The sequence below is a fragment of the Hippoglossus stenolepis genome, chromosome 13 (assembly GCF_022539355.2).
Source record: "Hippoglossus stenolepis isolate QCI-W04-F060 chromosome 13, HSTE1.2, whole genome shotgun sequence".
Taxonomy (NCBI): domain Eukaryota; kingdom Metazoa; phylum Chordata; class Actinopteri; order Pleuronectiformes; family Pleuronectidae; genus Hippoglossus; species Hippoglossus stenolepis.
In genome coordinates, this window is record NC_061495.1 from 21,775 (window position 1) to 38,638 (window position 16,864).

Here is a 16,864-nt window from a genome sequence, read left to right on the forward strand (position 1 = left end):
AAATCTCTGGGCACTCGCTGCGTTTGTTATAGTTCCTCTAAGTCAGAAACGTCGTGCTTGAGCGACTCGATTGAGCTTCCTGGGTTTGTGTAACAAGGCACTGGAAGTCTCCTACATGGTCTTGGCCCACACATCATGTGGCACACATCATGTGACACACTTCATGTGACATACATCATGTGACACACCATGTGACATACATCATGTGACATACATCATGTGACACACTTCATGTGACATACATCATGTGACACACTTCATGTGACATACATCATGTGACATACTTCACTCGCCACTACCATCTACAGTACTCATCCACCTCATTAGGCGGTCTATTTAAGCAGAGGAATTCCATCCTCTCTCTGCTTCCTAACTACTACGCAGTATCACAGACAATTGTCTCAGCGTTTCAGCATACTTACTTGAGATTGTTATCCTACCTCCTGGTTCTGTCGATCGCCATGTCTCTTGCCATCTCTGATTCTGAGAATGAGGCTCAGTCCTCAGAGGAAGACGCTGACTCATCCCTGAAACCCAGGGTCCCTCCGTCGAGGTTCAATCCGAGAACGATTCTGACACCCAATTTAGCGTGAAGCTCCGCGTCACCCCGCAAGCGTCGCCCGGTGGCCCATTCACAGCATTTGGAAGAATTGTATGTTCGTAGATTTCAGTTCCAGCTGGCTCAACCACGAGAACTCGTTCAACACATTGACTCAAGATAATCCGACTGATGACGCACACCGCAGCTCAAACGCCGACAATCCAGTCAGCGCTCCTCCAAAGGTAAAGGCAAAGTCCAGCAAAGAAGCGCGGTGCTCCACCATCCTCTCTTAAACCGCCGACAATATACCATCAAAAGCAGAAGACACCAGAACACGGTCCATCCGCCAAGCATCCATCCTGTCCACTCTGAGCCATTACGAGAATGAAATCGTCTCTAAACGTTATAAATACAAGAATTGTCTTCCAAGATCTCAGCCTCAGGCCAAACATCCAGCGTCCACTTCATTTATCCATCCTTCACAGCGTACAGGTACAATTCTCAGGCTTAAATTTAGCAACTTGCAATAACTTCAATGAGAATGTTTGTACATATCCAAACTGTAAATTCATGCATATATGTAGTTGGTGTGCAGACAGTCACCCACGTTCTGTGTCCCAGGAGGCTCCGTCCTGCAAAAATCAGGAAATAAAATAGGCATCCATCAACTCCTGTGAACGTCCCTGCTCTCTCTAAGGCTCTGTCAAAACACCCGAGTAGAGAGTTTGTTAATCACCTAATCACCGGCTTGGTCAAGGATTTTTAGCAGGTTTATGCTGGCTCCCAAGTGACCCATGTCTGTAAAACTTGCAATCTGCATGCAAAGAGCCAGAAGTGGTAGAAGAACTCCTATTACAAGAGATTAAAAAGGATATATGATAGGTCCACTGTCAAAACTCCCTTTCCATCTTCAGAGTAAGCCCTCAATGCATCAAACATGATACCATAGAATGGTGTGCCTTTCGGGCATTCAATAAATTTGGTTATCAAAATTTAATATTAAATATTAATATTTATTATTAATATTAAATAATAACTTTAATTGATTAAAGTTACCTCGGGCACCACCTTTCAAAGGAAGGAAAAGATAGCCAATTTATTGATTAAGTCTCATAAAGGTTCTAACTACAAATTTGGAACTCTGATTAACAATTAAATTAATAACTATAACCAAAATTACCATATGGATAGTTATCTAAGTTGAAGGATATGGAGTTCTTGACAGTGTAGAGGTTGGCAAAATTCACTTATGCCACATTAATGAAAAACATTTGTGAAGAAAAACATTTATTATGAATATAATAAAGTATAAAAACACAAATTACTAACGGTGTAATTACAAAACAAAGATAGGTATGTGTGTGTATACATGTGTGTGTTCTGTGAGTCAACGTGCTTTCAAGATAGTGGCCAAGAGATAACCTCCCCCACCTATTGGAATGTTTACGACCTGTAGAGATAATGAGGTGAAGAGTTATGTGTGTCTGTGTGTGTGTGTGTCTGTGTGTGTGTGTGTTCTGTGTGTCTGTGTGTGTCTGTGTGTGTGTCTGTGTGTGTGTGTGTGCCAAATTAGAAAGTTACTAGATTGGATGCAACGAAAGACTGTGAAGGCATAACAGACTAACATTACTTTCTCAAAACTTGTACCCAAAATATCACAACACCACAAATCAAACTTATAAACCTCACACAGAATCGAATAAACAGTCTTGCTTAGCCTAGTATAAATTATTAAGCCCAGTTGTGTTACCCGTCCGTGGAAAGGGGAAAAGGAAGTTGCTGTGCAGTTTGAAGTTTTGTGTCGTCTATTTTAAACTGTACTCAGAGACGCTGTCGTCATCTTCTGAGTAGTGGTAAGTTGTCTGGGCCAGAATGTCAGAGTATGGTTTCCTACAGCTTCTACTGTGGGAATGCTTATCTCTGGGAAGCTAGTGGACATGTTGGGTCTGAAATTGAAGGATTAGATTTACAAGTTATAAATCAAAAGCAGTGTGGTTGGCTTTGGTGTTGCACTGGCAGACACCTGGTAGTGTGGATTTGATCGTTACTAGCCTAACCAAAACTATGGTGGGTTAAACAGTTCACCAACTTTTAATCACTAACTGATATGCAGGGCAGTAACAGTTAGTGGTTCTATAACTTCACAGGGCTGGAAGCACGCTGTGGCTCTTTCTCAGGTTCTCTTATCCAACTTCAGCTGAAATGCTTGGCAGTAACAGGTACAAGCTCTGTTACATAGGGCCGGTGGCGCGCTATGTCTTAATTCAAAAGCACTTAACAGTTACAGAAAATGTCACAGCTTGACCAGTTAACATTGAATATGTGATATTCAAATGTTAAAAGAAACTCTTAAAATTTCAACAACGAATATTCAACTGGAGTTATTAGCGATAGCAATCTTTTAGTAACACTATGAGGACCTAAAATGGTAGTTATGAATAATTAATTATTAATAAACATTTAATTTATGAATAAATTAAATTTCACCACAATGCACTTGTTTGTAAATACGGTTGAATGTCTCTCTCGGTGGCAGACTAGTGGAACTGAATTCAAACCTTTGGCTTGACTGAAAATTCAAAATTCCACTTATTTCTGGCGTTGGCCTAAAATGAAAACAAATTAATATTGCATAATTATGATTTTTTCAACTGTCCTGCTTCACGCAGGGCACCATTATGTTAGCCAAAAATGGAAGAGAAAAAATTAATGTTGCATATTTATGAATTTTTCAACTGTACTTCGCCTCACAGGGCACCATTTATGTTGTGCCATAATGCATCAAACGTGATACCATAAAATGGTGTGCCTTTCGGCATTCAATAAATTTAGTTATCAAAATTTAATATTAAATATTAATATTTTATTATTAATATTAAATAATAACTTTAATTGATTAAAGTTACCTCGGGCACCACCTTTCAAAGGAAGGAAAAGATAGCCAATTTATTGAATAAGTCTCATAAAGGTTCTAACTACAAATTTGGAACTCTGATTAACAATTAAATTAATAACTATAACCAAAATTACCATATAGATAGTTATCTAAGTTGAAGGATATGGAGTTCTTGACAGTGTAGAGGTTGGCAAAATTCACTTATGCCACATTAATGAAAAACATTTGAAAGAAAACATTTATTATGAATATAATAAAGTATAAAAACACAAATTACTAACGGTGTACTGACTAATCAAAGTTAGGTATGTGAGTATGTCTGTGTGAGTCAGCGTGCTTTCAAGATGGTCGCTGGCCAAAGAGATAACACCCTCCCCCTATTGGAATGTTTACGACCTGTAGAGATAATGAGGTGAAGAGTTGTGCGTGTGTCTGTGTTGGTGCCAAATTAGAGAGTTACTAGATTGGATTGGCAACGAAAGACTGTAAGAGCATAACAGACTAACATTACTTTCTCAATAACTTGTACCCAAAATATCACAACACCACAAATCAAACTCATAAACGTCACACAGAATCGAATAAACAGTCTTGCTTAGCCTAGTATAATTATTAAGCCCAGTTGTGTTACCGTCGTGGAAAGGAAAAAGGGAAGTTGCTGTGCAGTTTGAAGTTTTGTGTCGTCTTGCTGGTTTCTGTTGAGTTGTGTAGCTCAGTTGCTGGCTGACGTTTTCCTGCAGGACATCGGTCGCTGCTAGGACGTTGGTAGAGCTTGGAGTGCGAGGAGGTTTCCTTGGTGAGATGAGCTGGAAGCTGCACTTTGTGCTCCTCTCGAAGAGTTGGATGGGAAGAAGATGTGAGCTGGAGAAGAGGCTCCACAGCCTTCCCTCCTGTGGAAGGATCGTAGGAAGAGGCAGGAAGAGGCTCGACAGCCTTCCTCCTGTGGAAGGATTGTAGGAAGAGGCAGGAAGAGGCTCCACAGCCTTCCCTCCTGTGGAAGGATCGTAGGAAGAGGCAGGAAGAGCTCACAGCCTTCCTCCTGTGGAAGGATCGTAGGAAGAGGCAGGAAGAGGCTCCCGAGCCTTCCCTCCTGTGGAAGGATCGAGGAAGAGGCAGGAAGAGGCTCGAGCAGCCTTCCTCCTGTGGAAGGATCGTAGGAAGAGGCAGGAAGAGGCTCCACAGCCTTCCCTCCTGTGGAAGGATCGTAGGAAGAGGCAGGAAGAGGCTTGACAGCCTTCCTCCTGTAAGATTGGGAAGAGGCAGGAAGAGGCTCCGACAGCCTTCTCTCCATGAGGTGTAGAAAGAGGGAGAAGAGCCAGAAGAGGGGGAGAACAGGCTTTATATTGGCCCGGTGACCTACAGGTCATGGGGTCCAGAGTGACCAATGGAAGTTGAAACCTGTGTCCCTGGGGGGGTTTCACCCTCTGTGTGAAGTTGATGCCCTCTGGGGAACTGAGTCCTTGCTCTGGTTTTGATGGCCCCTGAGAGACTGAGTCCTGGAGGGACATGCTGCTTTGATGGCGCATGTAGGCCGAAGTGTGGTTTCACAAAACCATGGCCCAACACCACGTTGATCCAATAACACGCTGTCGCCTCACTGCAGGAGCCTGAGGACCCATGGAGCTCCGGGTTTTATTCACAGGGTCATTTGAGCCGGCTTCAACAATAAGACACCAATATTTAGATTGTATATCATCAAATAACTCATTCATACCAAACTGATCAGAAACACTTGACGAACATCAGTGAGACGAGAACGACCTGAAATGACAGAAACATCTTTACAAACATTTATTTAACGTCTACTGTACCGATCCCAACGACGATCATGAATAAAGTTTTGGACGTGGTGATATTCGTCTTCGTCTGACTCGGTTCAAAGTTGAATGGGTTCTCAAATGCCTACACACACACGCACACACACACACACACACACACACACACACACACACACACACACACACACACACACACACACACACACATGTGTCCTCCCCATTAGAGTGTCTCCTAATGACTGTGACACAGGAGGTTTATTCACACCTGGTGTCACAACCGAAGTGTGAAGAAAAACAGTTCAACACAAACACTGATCAACTGATCAACTGATAAACTGTTTAACTGATAAACTGATAAACTGATTAACTGATCAACTGAACTGATTAACTGCTTTAACTGATTAACTGATCAACTGATTAACTGATTAACTGATAAACTGATTCTGTCTTCGAAGGTCAAAGGTCAGAGTTTGTTCACAAAACACATGTTTTTATCACCTCGAGGGAATTTCCTTTACTTTTGACCAGTTTTTCACTCAAAGGTGAAGTGATTACATTTCATTGGTCAAAGGTCAAAGAGGCTTTGTATGAATCTGGAAAACAACCAGAATGTGATAGCTCTGTTGTTTTTCTGTCTTCTGCTGTGAGACAGTGAGAGAGGACGTCCCTCAGAGATGGAGACGAGGGACGTCAGAGTCCAACCGACGAGAGAGAACGAGGAGGATAAATTGAGAAGCTGTAAGAGAGGCAGTTACAGGAGGTAACCAGGGAGCTCTGAAGATGGAGGACGGGGCGCAGCTCTGCTTTCCACTTCACATCAACACCTCCTGCAGGAGGCCCACCTCCACCTGGCCTGAAGCCGTGGTTTCGTACTCGGTGTCCGTGTTCACGGTGGCTCTCAACCTGCTCGTCATCATCGCCATCTCCCACTTCAGGCAGGAACACAAAGAGTCCATCTGATTTGATCTTTTACTTTATTCACATTATAGACGAGGCAGATCCGTTGTTTGTTCTTTGCTCCTGTTGGATGAATGTTCTCTCTCTCTCTCTCTCTCTCTCTCTCTCTCTCTCTCTCTCTCTCTCCAGGCAGCTCCACACTCCCACCAACATCCTCCTCCTCTCTCTGGCCGTCTCAGATTTACTCGTGGGCCTCCTGCTGATGCCCGGAGAAATCCTCATGAAGGGGTCCTGCTGGTTCCTCGGGGATCTGGTGTGTTCTCTCTGTATTTATGTATCGTTCATCGTCACCTCGGCCTCAGTCGGAGACATGGTGCTGATATCTGTCGACCGCTACGTGGCCATTTGTGACCCTCTGCGTTACGGGACCAGAGTCACTGAGGGGAGAGTCAAAGTGTGTGTGTGTGCGTGTTGGCTCGTCTCTGTTTTCTACAACAGCCTCTGCATGAAGGACGACCTGATGCGTCCGGGCAGGCTCAACTCCTGCTACGGAGAATGTCTGATCGTCATTGGTTATGTTGCAGGAGCCGTGGACCTGGTCCTGACCTTCGTTGTTCCCATCACTGTGATCGTGGTTCTGTACACGAGGGTGTTTGTGGTGGCCGTGTCTCAGGCCCGTGCGATGCGCTGCCACGTCACAGGCGTCACGCTGCAGCTCTCAGCGACCGTGAACTCCAGGAGGTCGGAGCTGAAAGCAGCCAGAACTCTCGGTGTCCTCGTCCTCGTCTTTCTCTTATCTTTCTGTCCATATTACGGAGTTTCTCTGGCAGGAAGCACCTGCTCAATTCCTCCTCTGGCTCCTTTTGTGATTCTCTTCTACTTTAACTCTTGTCTCAACCCATTCATCTACGCATTGTTCTACCCTGGTTCAGAAAGGCAGTGACACTTATTGTCAATCTTCAGATCCTGCAGCCTGGTTCTGTCAGACCAACGTCCTGTAGAGGTTCTGCTGTTCACAGAATGTGTCAGAATATGAAAAATCGTTTTAAACTTCATGTTTCATCAAAGTCCCTTTTTCCTCTGTGATGAAAACACTGACGAGCAGAGAAATGACGAGTTCAGCAGCAAACACACACACATGTAAATATATGTGTAAATATTATATGTTACCTATAAATGTGTTGTTTTCACATATATTCATCTCATGGATTCATGTGTGGTATATTTTTCATATATACCTAATATATGTTTTCAACATATATTAGGTATATATGAAAAATATTTATATGACAAATATTTGTTGTGGTTATATGATATGATGACATATAGTATTTGTCTGAATTATATTGGCAAGTTTATTAAAACATCATTTACTTTACAAAATGACACGTGCTGATATGTGTTTTTCTTTTCATTTTAAACATACATGTGTATCTTTAATATTTATAAACATAAAATTAACATTTATTGTTGGGATGTGGGATACATATATATATGTATGCAACATATATGTCTACAATATTAGCATATATTATATACACCGGTATGTTAAACATGTTTGTTTGTTGTACACTTAAGATACATGCGGTTCTTAAACGTGTACATATCTAAGGAAAATAAATATTGAGCAAAACATATATCCTATATATCAGCCCCTATTTAAATTATTTTATATATTATCGATGGATATATATATACATATATGATTTTATTTATTAATATGTACAAACACATATTTTTATGGGCTTGACATATATTTCAATATATGTAAATTCTAATAGTTTGTTAACGTGTGATATATTTGTTTTTACTACATATCTACATATATATCATGTAAGGAAGTTTAATATGTGTACATGTAGTAGAGTTGTGTATCGGCCTGCTGGTTCCACTGTGGGAGAATTAAATGAATGTAAAGAAACGAACACGTCTTTTCATTGTGTTAAGAACGAGGATCCGTCCTCAGAGCAGCTGAAACACAACTGGAACACAAACGTTAACAACAGGAGGATGAACACAAATAAAACAACAGTTAAATAATCTGTTGCTGCTTTTAATGCCTCCTGAAAATGTTCTATTTTAAAAACAGCTTTCATCTCTCAATGAATTTAAATGTATTTAGTATTTTATATTACAGGTGTTTATCCTCCTGTGAATCACTTTGTTAAAAAGTTCCCTACGAATGAATCTCATTAGAATCATTGTTGATGACTGTTGTTTCATCGGAGCTGTGATGTAACAGGAAGTTTCCCGTCATGAAGCCTCTGAAGCAGAACTAATCCGATTGGAGAGAATGAAGCTCGTGTCCGAGCGCTGGACTCCGCCTGATGATGACATGTTGCACCACGTTGATCCAATAACACGCTGTCGCCTCACTGCAGGAGCCGCAGGGACCCATGGAGCTCCGGTTTTACATTCACAGGGTCATTTGAGCGGCTTCAACAATAAGACACCAATATTTAGATTTTATATCATCAAATAACTCATTCAAACCAAACTGATCAGAAACACTTGGACGAACATCAGTGAGACGAGAACGAGCTGAAATGACAGAAACATCTTTACAAACATTTATTTAACGTCTACTGTACCGATCCCAACGACGATCTTGAATAAAGTTTTTGGACGTGGTGATATTCGTCTTCTCGTCTGACTCGGGGACATGAAGCTGAGCGTCGTCTCAGTAACACTGACGTGATGTGTCCTCACACATTAAAGTGGGACATCATTTTACATGTGAGCTGTTGTTTGACTCTTTGAATCCACACTGACATGATGCTGCCTTCACTCTCACTCAGCACTAGATGGCAGTAAGAGGCAAAGACACACATCCATGCAGCTGCAGAGAAAACCCACTGATGTCTGAGCTGTTTCACCTTAAATGTCCTCTTTCATTCTCCACTTTCCCAAAACATCTGCTTTAGCACCGTGAGTGGGAACGAGACATTCCTGACGTCACTGAATGAAACTGTCAGAACCAGGACCAGCAGGTTGAAGAGTAATTCTGAGCTGTAGAGAAATAAATATTAGTCCTTTATCCCTTGTGTTGTTCCTGGGTCGAATTGACCCAGAGTGTGTGTGTGTCTGTGTGTGTGTGTGTGTGCGTGCGTGAGTGCGTGCGTGCATGTGATCATACGCAAGCCCTGGCCAGTCAGGGTTAGGGTGACCCAAGGATTGTCATGATCCAACTCTCCTGGGGTAATTGAGACCAATGGATTGTCATTCTCGATTGTCATGGGAGGGGTCATTTAGACCCAGAGAGGGCGCTGTGGTGCTCTGTGGGGTCATTTAGACCCACACCTGATTCCAATTGAAATCAAGGGGGGGTACATTAGACCCACATATAAGTCTCAGTGTGCCACTCTCTCACGGACCATGGCACGATGTCGCGTCAGGAGCGTTTCACCAGAGAACAGGTTCTCCAACAGCTATTCTCCCAGCAACCATCCTCTGAACCCGAAGAGGACGCGAAAGAGCCAGACCGAGAAGCGGACAGAGACGGAGACGGAGACGGAGACAACGGCGATAGCGAAGAAGACGAAGACGACGACGGTGACGAAGACTACGACCCAGTGGTGATGCTTCTGCAGATTCGTCATCCTTGGAAGAAGAAGAAGAAGGAGGACAAGACCACGGCGACACCACCACCACCGGACTCGTGGAAAGAGAGACCTTCCCCTCAAGAAACGGGGAAATAACATGGTCCTCGAGGGCGTACGGCCGAGAGGAGGGCCACTGTCCTCCTCCTCCTCCTCCTCCTCCTCCTCCTCCTCCTCCTCCTCCTCTGCTGCGGCTCAAAGCGGGGTCCACCGGGGCCCCACGATCCACGTGCAACGCACCGGTGACCTAGCCTCGACGTTCCACCTGTTCATCACACCGACGGTAGAGAACATCATCCTGGAGATGACGAATCGGAGGGTCGTCGAAAATACGGTGACGAATGGAAAGGGATGGACGAGACCGACCTGCGCGCCCTCGTAGGGCTGCTGATCTTAGCGGGCGTGTACAGGTCCGGGCGGGGCCGCCGCCAGCCTGTGGGAGGCCGAGAGCGGCCGGGCGATATTCGTGCCACGATGCCTAAAACTCTTCCACACGTACTCCAGACTGCTGCGCTTCGACGACCGCGAGACGAGGCCTTGAGGCGAGCCACGGACAAATTGGCGGCCGTGCGAGAGGTCTGGGACGTGTGGTTCGCGCTACCGCACTCTACAACGGGGCCCGAAGTGACCGTGGACGAGCAACTGGTTCCGTTCAGAGGTTAGTCTTTTTTTTTTTTATATTATTATTATGTTATGTTATGTTATGTTATGTTATGTTATGTTATGTTATGTTATGTAGATAGCGGCTGCTAGTCCTCGTCCTCATCTCATCTCCTCTCATCTCTTCTCCTCCTGTTTTTCTCCCTAGGCCGGTGTCCGTTCCGTCAGTACATGCCCAGCAAGCCGGCGAAATACGGGATCAAGTCGTGGGTGGCCTGCGATGCGAAATCAAGCTACGCTTGGAAGATGCAAGTGTACACCGGAAAGCCGAGCGGCGGACGCCCAGAACGGAACCAGGGGTTGCAGGTAGTGCTCGATGTAACGGAGGGACTGCACGGTCGTAACGTCCCGTGCGACAATTACTTCACCTCCTACGAACTCGCGCGGCAGCTCCTGGAGAGGAAGCTCACCGTGGTCGGCACTGTTCGGAAGAACAAGCCCGAGCTCCCGACCGGGCTGCTCGCGGTCAAGGGAAGAGAGGTGTTCTCATCCAAGTTCGCATTCACGCCCACTGCCACTCTTGTGTCCTACATTCCAAAGAAAAACAGGAATGTGGTGCTCCTGAGCCCACGGCACCCTGAGGCCGACATCAGCAACCACGAGGATGGAAACCGGTCATCGTCCTGGACTACAACCGCAACAAAGGTGGCGTGGACAACCTAGACAAGGTGATCGGAACGTACAGCTGCAGGAGGATGGCAGCGCGCTGGGCCCTGGTCGTCTTTCACAACATTCTTGACGTCTCTGCCTACAACGCCTTCGTGATATGGAGAGAGATCAACCCAGACTGGATGCCGGCAAGCGGAACAAGCGGAGGGTGTTCCTGGAGCAGCTGGGAAAGGCTCTGTGACTCCGTTCATCGCACGCGAAGGCGCATCCCGCCGCGGACGGCGTCCGCCGCAGTTGTGAAGGCTGTAAAGCGCCGCCGCGCACAGAGAGCTGTTGACTACGACGCCCGACCGAGTGTCCGGCCTCCTCCATAGCCCTAGCAGCAGCCCCGCTCGGGGCGAGTAAGAGGAAGAGGTGTCAGATATGCCCCAGGAAAAAGGACTGTAAAACTCACACCGTGTGCCGCGGGTGTAACAAATACATCTGCAAGGGCTGCTCACGTGTCTATTGCGCTACGTGTGCGTCCTAATATGGGGTGGGCTATGTGAGGGGGCCAACAGCCGGGGGAAGCAGGGACAACCCAAGGGTTAAATATGTCTGGTGTATTTTTAATCAACATCCATTAAAGGGGACATAGCATGCAAATTCCACTTTGTTAGTGCTTCTACAGGTTAATGTGGGTATCTGGCTCATGTCTACCAACCCAAAAACTCTGGGGAAAAAACACTCGCGCGTTTTGTTATAGTTCCTCTAAGTCAGAAACGTCATGCTTGAGCGACTCGATTGAGCTTCCTGGGTTTTGTGTCGTAACAAAGACTGAAGTCTCCTACATGGTCTTGGCCCACACACATCATGTGACATACATCATGTGACACACTTCATGTGACATACATCATGTGACACACTTCATGTGACATACATCATGTGACACTCATCATGTGACATACATCATGTGACATACATCATGTGACACACTTCATGTGACATACATCATGTGACATACTTCACTCGCCACTACCATCTACAGTACTCATCCACCTCATTAGGCGGTCTATTTAAGCAGAGGGAATTCCCATCCCTCTCTCTGCTTCCTAACTACTACGCAGTATCACAGACAATTGTCTCAGCGTTTCAGCATACTTACTTATGAGATTGTTATCCTACCTCCTGGTTCTGTCGATCGCCATGTCTCTTGCCATCTCTGATTCTGAGAATGAGGCTCAGTCCTCAGAGGAAGACGTCGGACTCATCCCTGAAACCCAGGGTCCTTCCGTCGAGGTTCAATCCGAGAACGATTCTGACACCCAACGTTAGCGTGAAGCTCCGCGTCACCCGCAAACGTCTCGCCGGGTGGCCCATTCACCGCATTTTGGAAGAATTGTATGTTCGTAAGATTTCAGTTCCAGCTGGCCTCAACCACGAGGAACTCTTTTAACACTTTGACTCAAGATAATCCGACTGATGACGCACACCGCAGCTCAAACGCCGACAATCCAGTCAGCGCTCCTCCAAAAGGTAAAGGCAAAGCTCCAGCAAAGAAGCGCGGTGCTCCACCATCCTCTCTTTAAACCGCCGACAATATACCATCAAAAAAGCAGAAGACACCAGAACACGGTCCATCCGCCGAGGCATCCATCCTGTCCACTCTACGAGAAATGAAATCGTCTCTAAACGTTATAAATACAAGAATTGTCTTCCTCAAGATCTCAGCCTCAGGCCAAACATCCAGCGTCCACTTCATTTATCCATCCTTCACAGCGACAGGTACAATTCTCAGGCTTAAATTTAGCAACTTGCAATAACTTCAATGAGAATGTTTGTACATATCCAAACTGTAAATTCATGCATATATGTAGTTGGTGTGCAGACAGTCACCCACGTTCTGTGTCCCAGGAGGCTCCGTCCTGCAAAAAATCAGGGAAATAAAAATGAAGCATCCATCAACTCCCGTGAACGTCCCTGCTCTCTCTAAGGCTCTGTCAAAACACCCGAGTAGAGGATTTGTTAATCACCTAATCACCGGCTTGGTCCAAGGATTTTTAGCAGGTTTATGCTGGCTCCCCAAAGTGACCCATGTCTGTAAAAACTTGCAATCTGCATGCAAAGAGCCAGAAGTGGTAGAAGAACTCCTATTACAAGAGATTAAAAAAGGATATATGATAGGTCCACTGTCAAAACTCCCCTTTCCCATCTTCAGAGTAAGCCCCGTAATGCATCAAACGTGATACCATAGAATGGTGTGCCTTTCGGCATTCAATAAATTTGGTTATCAACATTTAATATTAAATATTAATATTTATTATTAATATTAAATAATAACTTTAATTGATTAAAGTTACCTCGGGGCACCACCTTTCAAAGGAAGGGAAAAGATAGCCAATTTATTGATTAAGTCTCATAAAGGTTCTAACTACAAATTTGGAACTCTGATTAACAATTAAATTAATAACTATAACCAAAATTACCATATAGATAGTTATCTAAGTTGAAGGATATGGAGTTCTTGACAGTGTAGAGGTTGGCAAAATTCACTTATGCCACATTAATGAAAAAACATTTGTGAAAGAAAAACATTTATTATGAATATAATAAAGTATAAAAACACAAATTACTAACGGTGTAATTACTAAACAAAGATAGGTATGTGTGTATACATGTGTGTGTGTCTGTGTGAGTCAGCGTGCTTTCAAGATGGCGGCTGGCCAAAGAGATAACACCCTCCCCCCCCTATTGGAATGTTTACGACCTGTAGAGATAATGAGGTGAAGAGTTATGCGTGTGTCTGTGTGTGTGTGTGTGTCTGTGTGTGTGCGTGTGTCTGTGTGTCTGTGTGTGTCTGTGTGTGTGTCTGTGTGTGTGTGTGTGCCAAATTAGAGAAAGTTACTAGATTGGATGCAACGAAAGACTGTGAAGAGCATAACAGACTAACATTACTTTCTCAATAACTTGTACCCAAAATATCACAACACCACAAATCAAACTTATAAACCTCACACAGAATCGAATAAACAGTCTTGCTTAGCCTAGTATAATTATTAAGCCCAGTTGTGTTACCCGTCCGTGGAAAGGGGAAAAGGAAGTTGCTGTGCAGTTTGAAGTTTTGTGTCGTCTATTTTAAACTGTACTCAGAGACTGTCGTCATCTTCTGAGTAGTGGTAAGTTGTCTGGGCCAGAATGTCAGAGTATGGTTTCCTACAGCTTCTACTGTGGGAATGCTTATCTCTGGGAAGCTGGTGGACATGTTGGGTCTGAAATTGAAGGATTAGATTTACAGTTATAAATCAAAAGCAGTGTGGTTGGCTTTGGTGTTGCACTGGCAGACACCTTGTAGTGTGGATTTGATCGTACACTAGCCTAACCAAAACTATGGTGGCTTAAACAGTTCACCAAACTTTTAATCACTAACTGATATGCAGGGCAGTAACAGTTAGTGGTTCTATAACTTCACAGGGCTGGAAGCACGCTGTGGCTCTTTCTCAGGTTCTCTTATCCAACTTCAGCTGAAATGCTTGGCAGTAACAGGTACAAGCTCTGTTACATAGGGCCGGTGGCGCGCTATGTCTTAATTCAAAAGCACTTAACAGTTACAGAAAATTTCACAGCTTGACCAGTTAACATTGAATATGTGATATTCAAATGTTAAAAGAAACTCTTAAAATTTCAACAACGAATATTCAACTGGAGTTATTAGCAACGATAGCAATCTTTTAGCGTAACACTATGAGGACCTAAAATGGTATTATGAATAATTAATTATTAATAAACATTTAATTTATGAATAAATTAAATTTCACCACAATGCACTTGTTTGTAAATACGGTTGAATGTCTACTCCGGTGGCAGACTAGTGGAACTGAATTCAAACCTTTGGCTTGACTGAAAATTCAAAATTCCACTTATTTCTGGTGTTGGCCAAAAATGAAAACAAATTAATATTGCATAATTATGATTTTTTTTTCAACTGTCCTCTGCTTCACGCGGGGGGCACCATTTATGTTAGCCAAAAATGGAAGAGAAAAAAAATTAATGTTGCATATTTATGAATTTTTGCCAACTGTACTCCGCCTCACACGGGGCACCATTTATGTTGTGCCATAATGCATCAAACGTGATACCATAAAATGGTGTGCCTTTCGGCATTCAATAAATTTAGTTATCAAAATTTAATATTAAATATTAATATGTTATTATTAATATTAAATAATAACTTTAATTGATTAAAGTTACCTCGGGGCACCACCTTTCAAAGGAAGGGAAAAGATAGCCAATTTATTGAATAAGTCTCATAAAGGTTCTAACTACAAATTTGGAACTCTGATTAACAATTAAATTAATAACTATAACCAAAATTACCATATAGATAGTTATCTAAGTTGAAGGATATGGAGTTCTTGACAGTGTAGAGGTTGGCAAAATTCACTTATGCCACATTAATGAAAAAACATTTGTGAAAGAAAAACATTTATTATGAATATAATAAAGTATAAAAACACAAATTACTAACGGTGTACTGACTAAACAAAGTTAGGTATGTGAGTATGTCTGTGTGAGTCAGCGTGCTTTCAAGATGGTCGCTGGCCAAAGAGATAACACCCTCCCCCCTATTGGAATGTTTACGACCTGTAGAGATAATGAGGTGAAGAGTTATGCGTGTGTCTGTGTTGGTGCCAAATTAGAGAAAGTTACTAGATTGGATTGGCGAAAGACTGTGAAGAGCATAACAGACTAACATTACTTTCTCAATAACTTGTACCCAAAATATCACAACACCACAAATCAAACTCATAAACGTCACACAGAATCGAATAAACAGTCTTGCTTAGCCTAGTATAATTATTAAGCCCAGTTGTGTTACCCGTCCGTGGAAAGGGGAAAAGGAAGTTGCTGTGCAGTTTGAAGTTTTGTGTCGTCTTGCTGGTTTCTGTTGAGTTGTGTAGCTCAGTTGCTGGCTGACGTTTTCCTGCAGGACACCGCGTCGCTGCTAGGACGTTGGTAGAGCTTGGAGTGCGAGGAGGTTTCCTTGGTGAGATGAGCTGGAAGCTGCACCTTGTGCTCCTCTCGAAGAGTTGGATGGGAAGAGAAGATGTGAGCTGGAGAAGAGGCTCCACAGCCTTCCTCCTGTGGAAGGATCGTAGGAAGAGGCAGGAAGAGGCTCGACAGCCTTCCCTCCTGTGGAAGGATTGTAGGAAGAGGCAGGAAGAGGCTCCACAGCCTTCCCTCCTGTGGAAGGATCGTAGGAAGAGGCAGGAAGAGGCTCGGCAGCCTTCCCTCCTGTGGAAGGATCGTAGGAAGAGGCAGGAAGAGGCTCCACAGCCTTCCTCCTGTGGAAGGATCGTAGGAAGAGGCAGGAAGAGGCTCGACAGCCTTCCCTCCTGTGGAAGGATCGTAGGAAGAGGCAGGAAGAGGCTCCACAGCCTTCCTCCTGTGGAAGGATCGTAGGAAGAGGCAGGAAGAGGCTCGACAGCCTTCCCTCCTGTGGAAGGATTGTGGGAAGAGGCAGGAAGAGGCTCAACAGCCTTCTCTCCATTGAGGTGTAGAAAGAGGGAGAAGAGCCAGAAGAGGGGAGAACAGGCTTTATATTGGCCCGGTGACCTCACAGGTCATGGGGTCCAGAGTGACCAATGGAAGTTGAAACCTGTGTCCTGGGGGTTTCACCCTCTGTGTGAAGTTGATGCCCTCTGGGAGACTGAGTTCCTTGCTCTGGTTTTGATGGCCCCTGAGAGACTGAGTCCTGGAGGGACATGCTGCTTTGATGGCGCATGTAGGCCGAAGTGTGGTTTCACAAAACCATGGCCCAACACCACGTTGATCCAATAACACGCTGTCGCCTCACTGCAGGAGCCGCAGGGACCCATGGAGCTCGGGTTTACATTCACAGGGTCAT

The 16,864-nt window shown here is 44.2% G+C and overlaps 2 protein-coding genes across 7 annotated transcripts in view; both read left to right on the top strand.

Annotated features, from left to right (window-relative positions):
• Window positions 1–16,864, top strand: part of LOC118120114 (abl interactor 2-like) — an 882,953-nt gene that overhangs the window by 3,727 nt on the left and 862,362 nt on the right. The window lies entirely within an intron of this gene.
• Window positions 5,878–7,055, top strand: LOC118103782 (trace amine-associated receptor 13c-like). Its single transcript, XM_047342563.1, has 2 exons — window positions 5,878–6,150; window positions 6,302–7,055. The coding sequence occupies exons 1-2, from the start codon at window positions 5,996–5,998 to the stop codon at window positions 7,053–7,055; spliced, it is 909 nt and encodes a 302-aa protein (XP_047198519.1). The 5' UTR covers window positions 5,878–5,995.

Coding starts and splice junctions, on each gene's coding strand:
- LOC118103782 (XM_047342563.1), top strand. CDS start 5,996: ATGGAGGACGGGGCGCAGCTCTGCTTTCCACTTCACATCAACACCTCC. Junction 6,151..6,301: donor ATCGCCATCTCCCACTTCAG/GCAGGAACACAA, acceptor CTCTCTCTCCAG/GCAGCTCCACACTCCCACCA.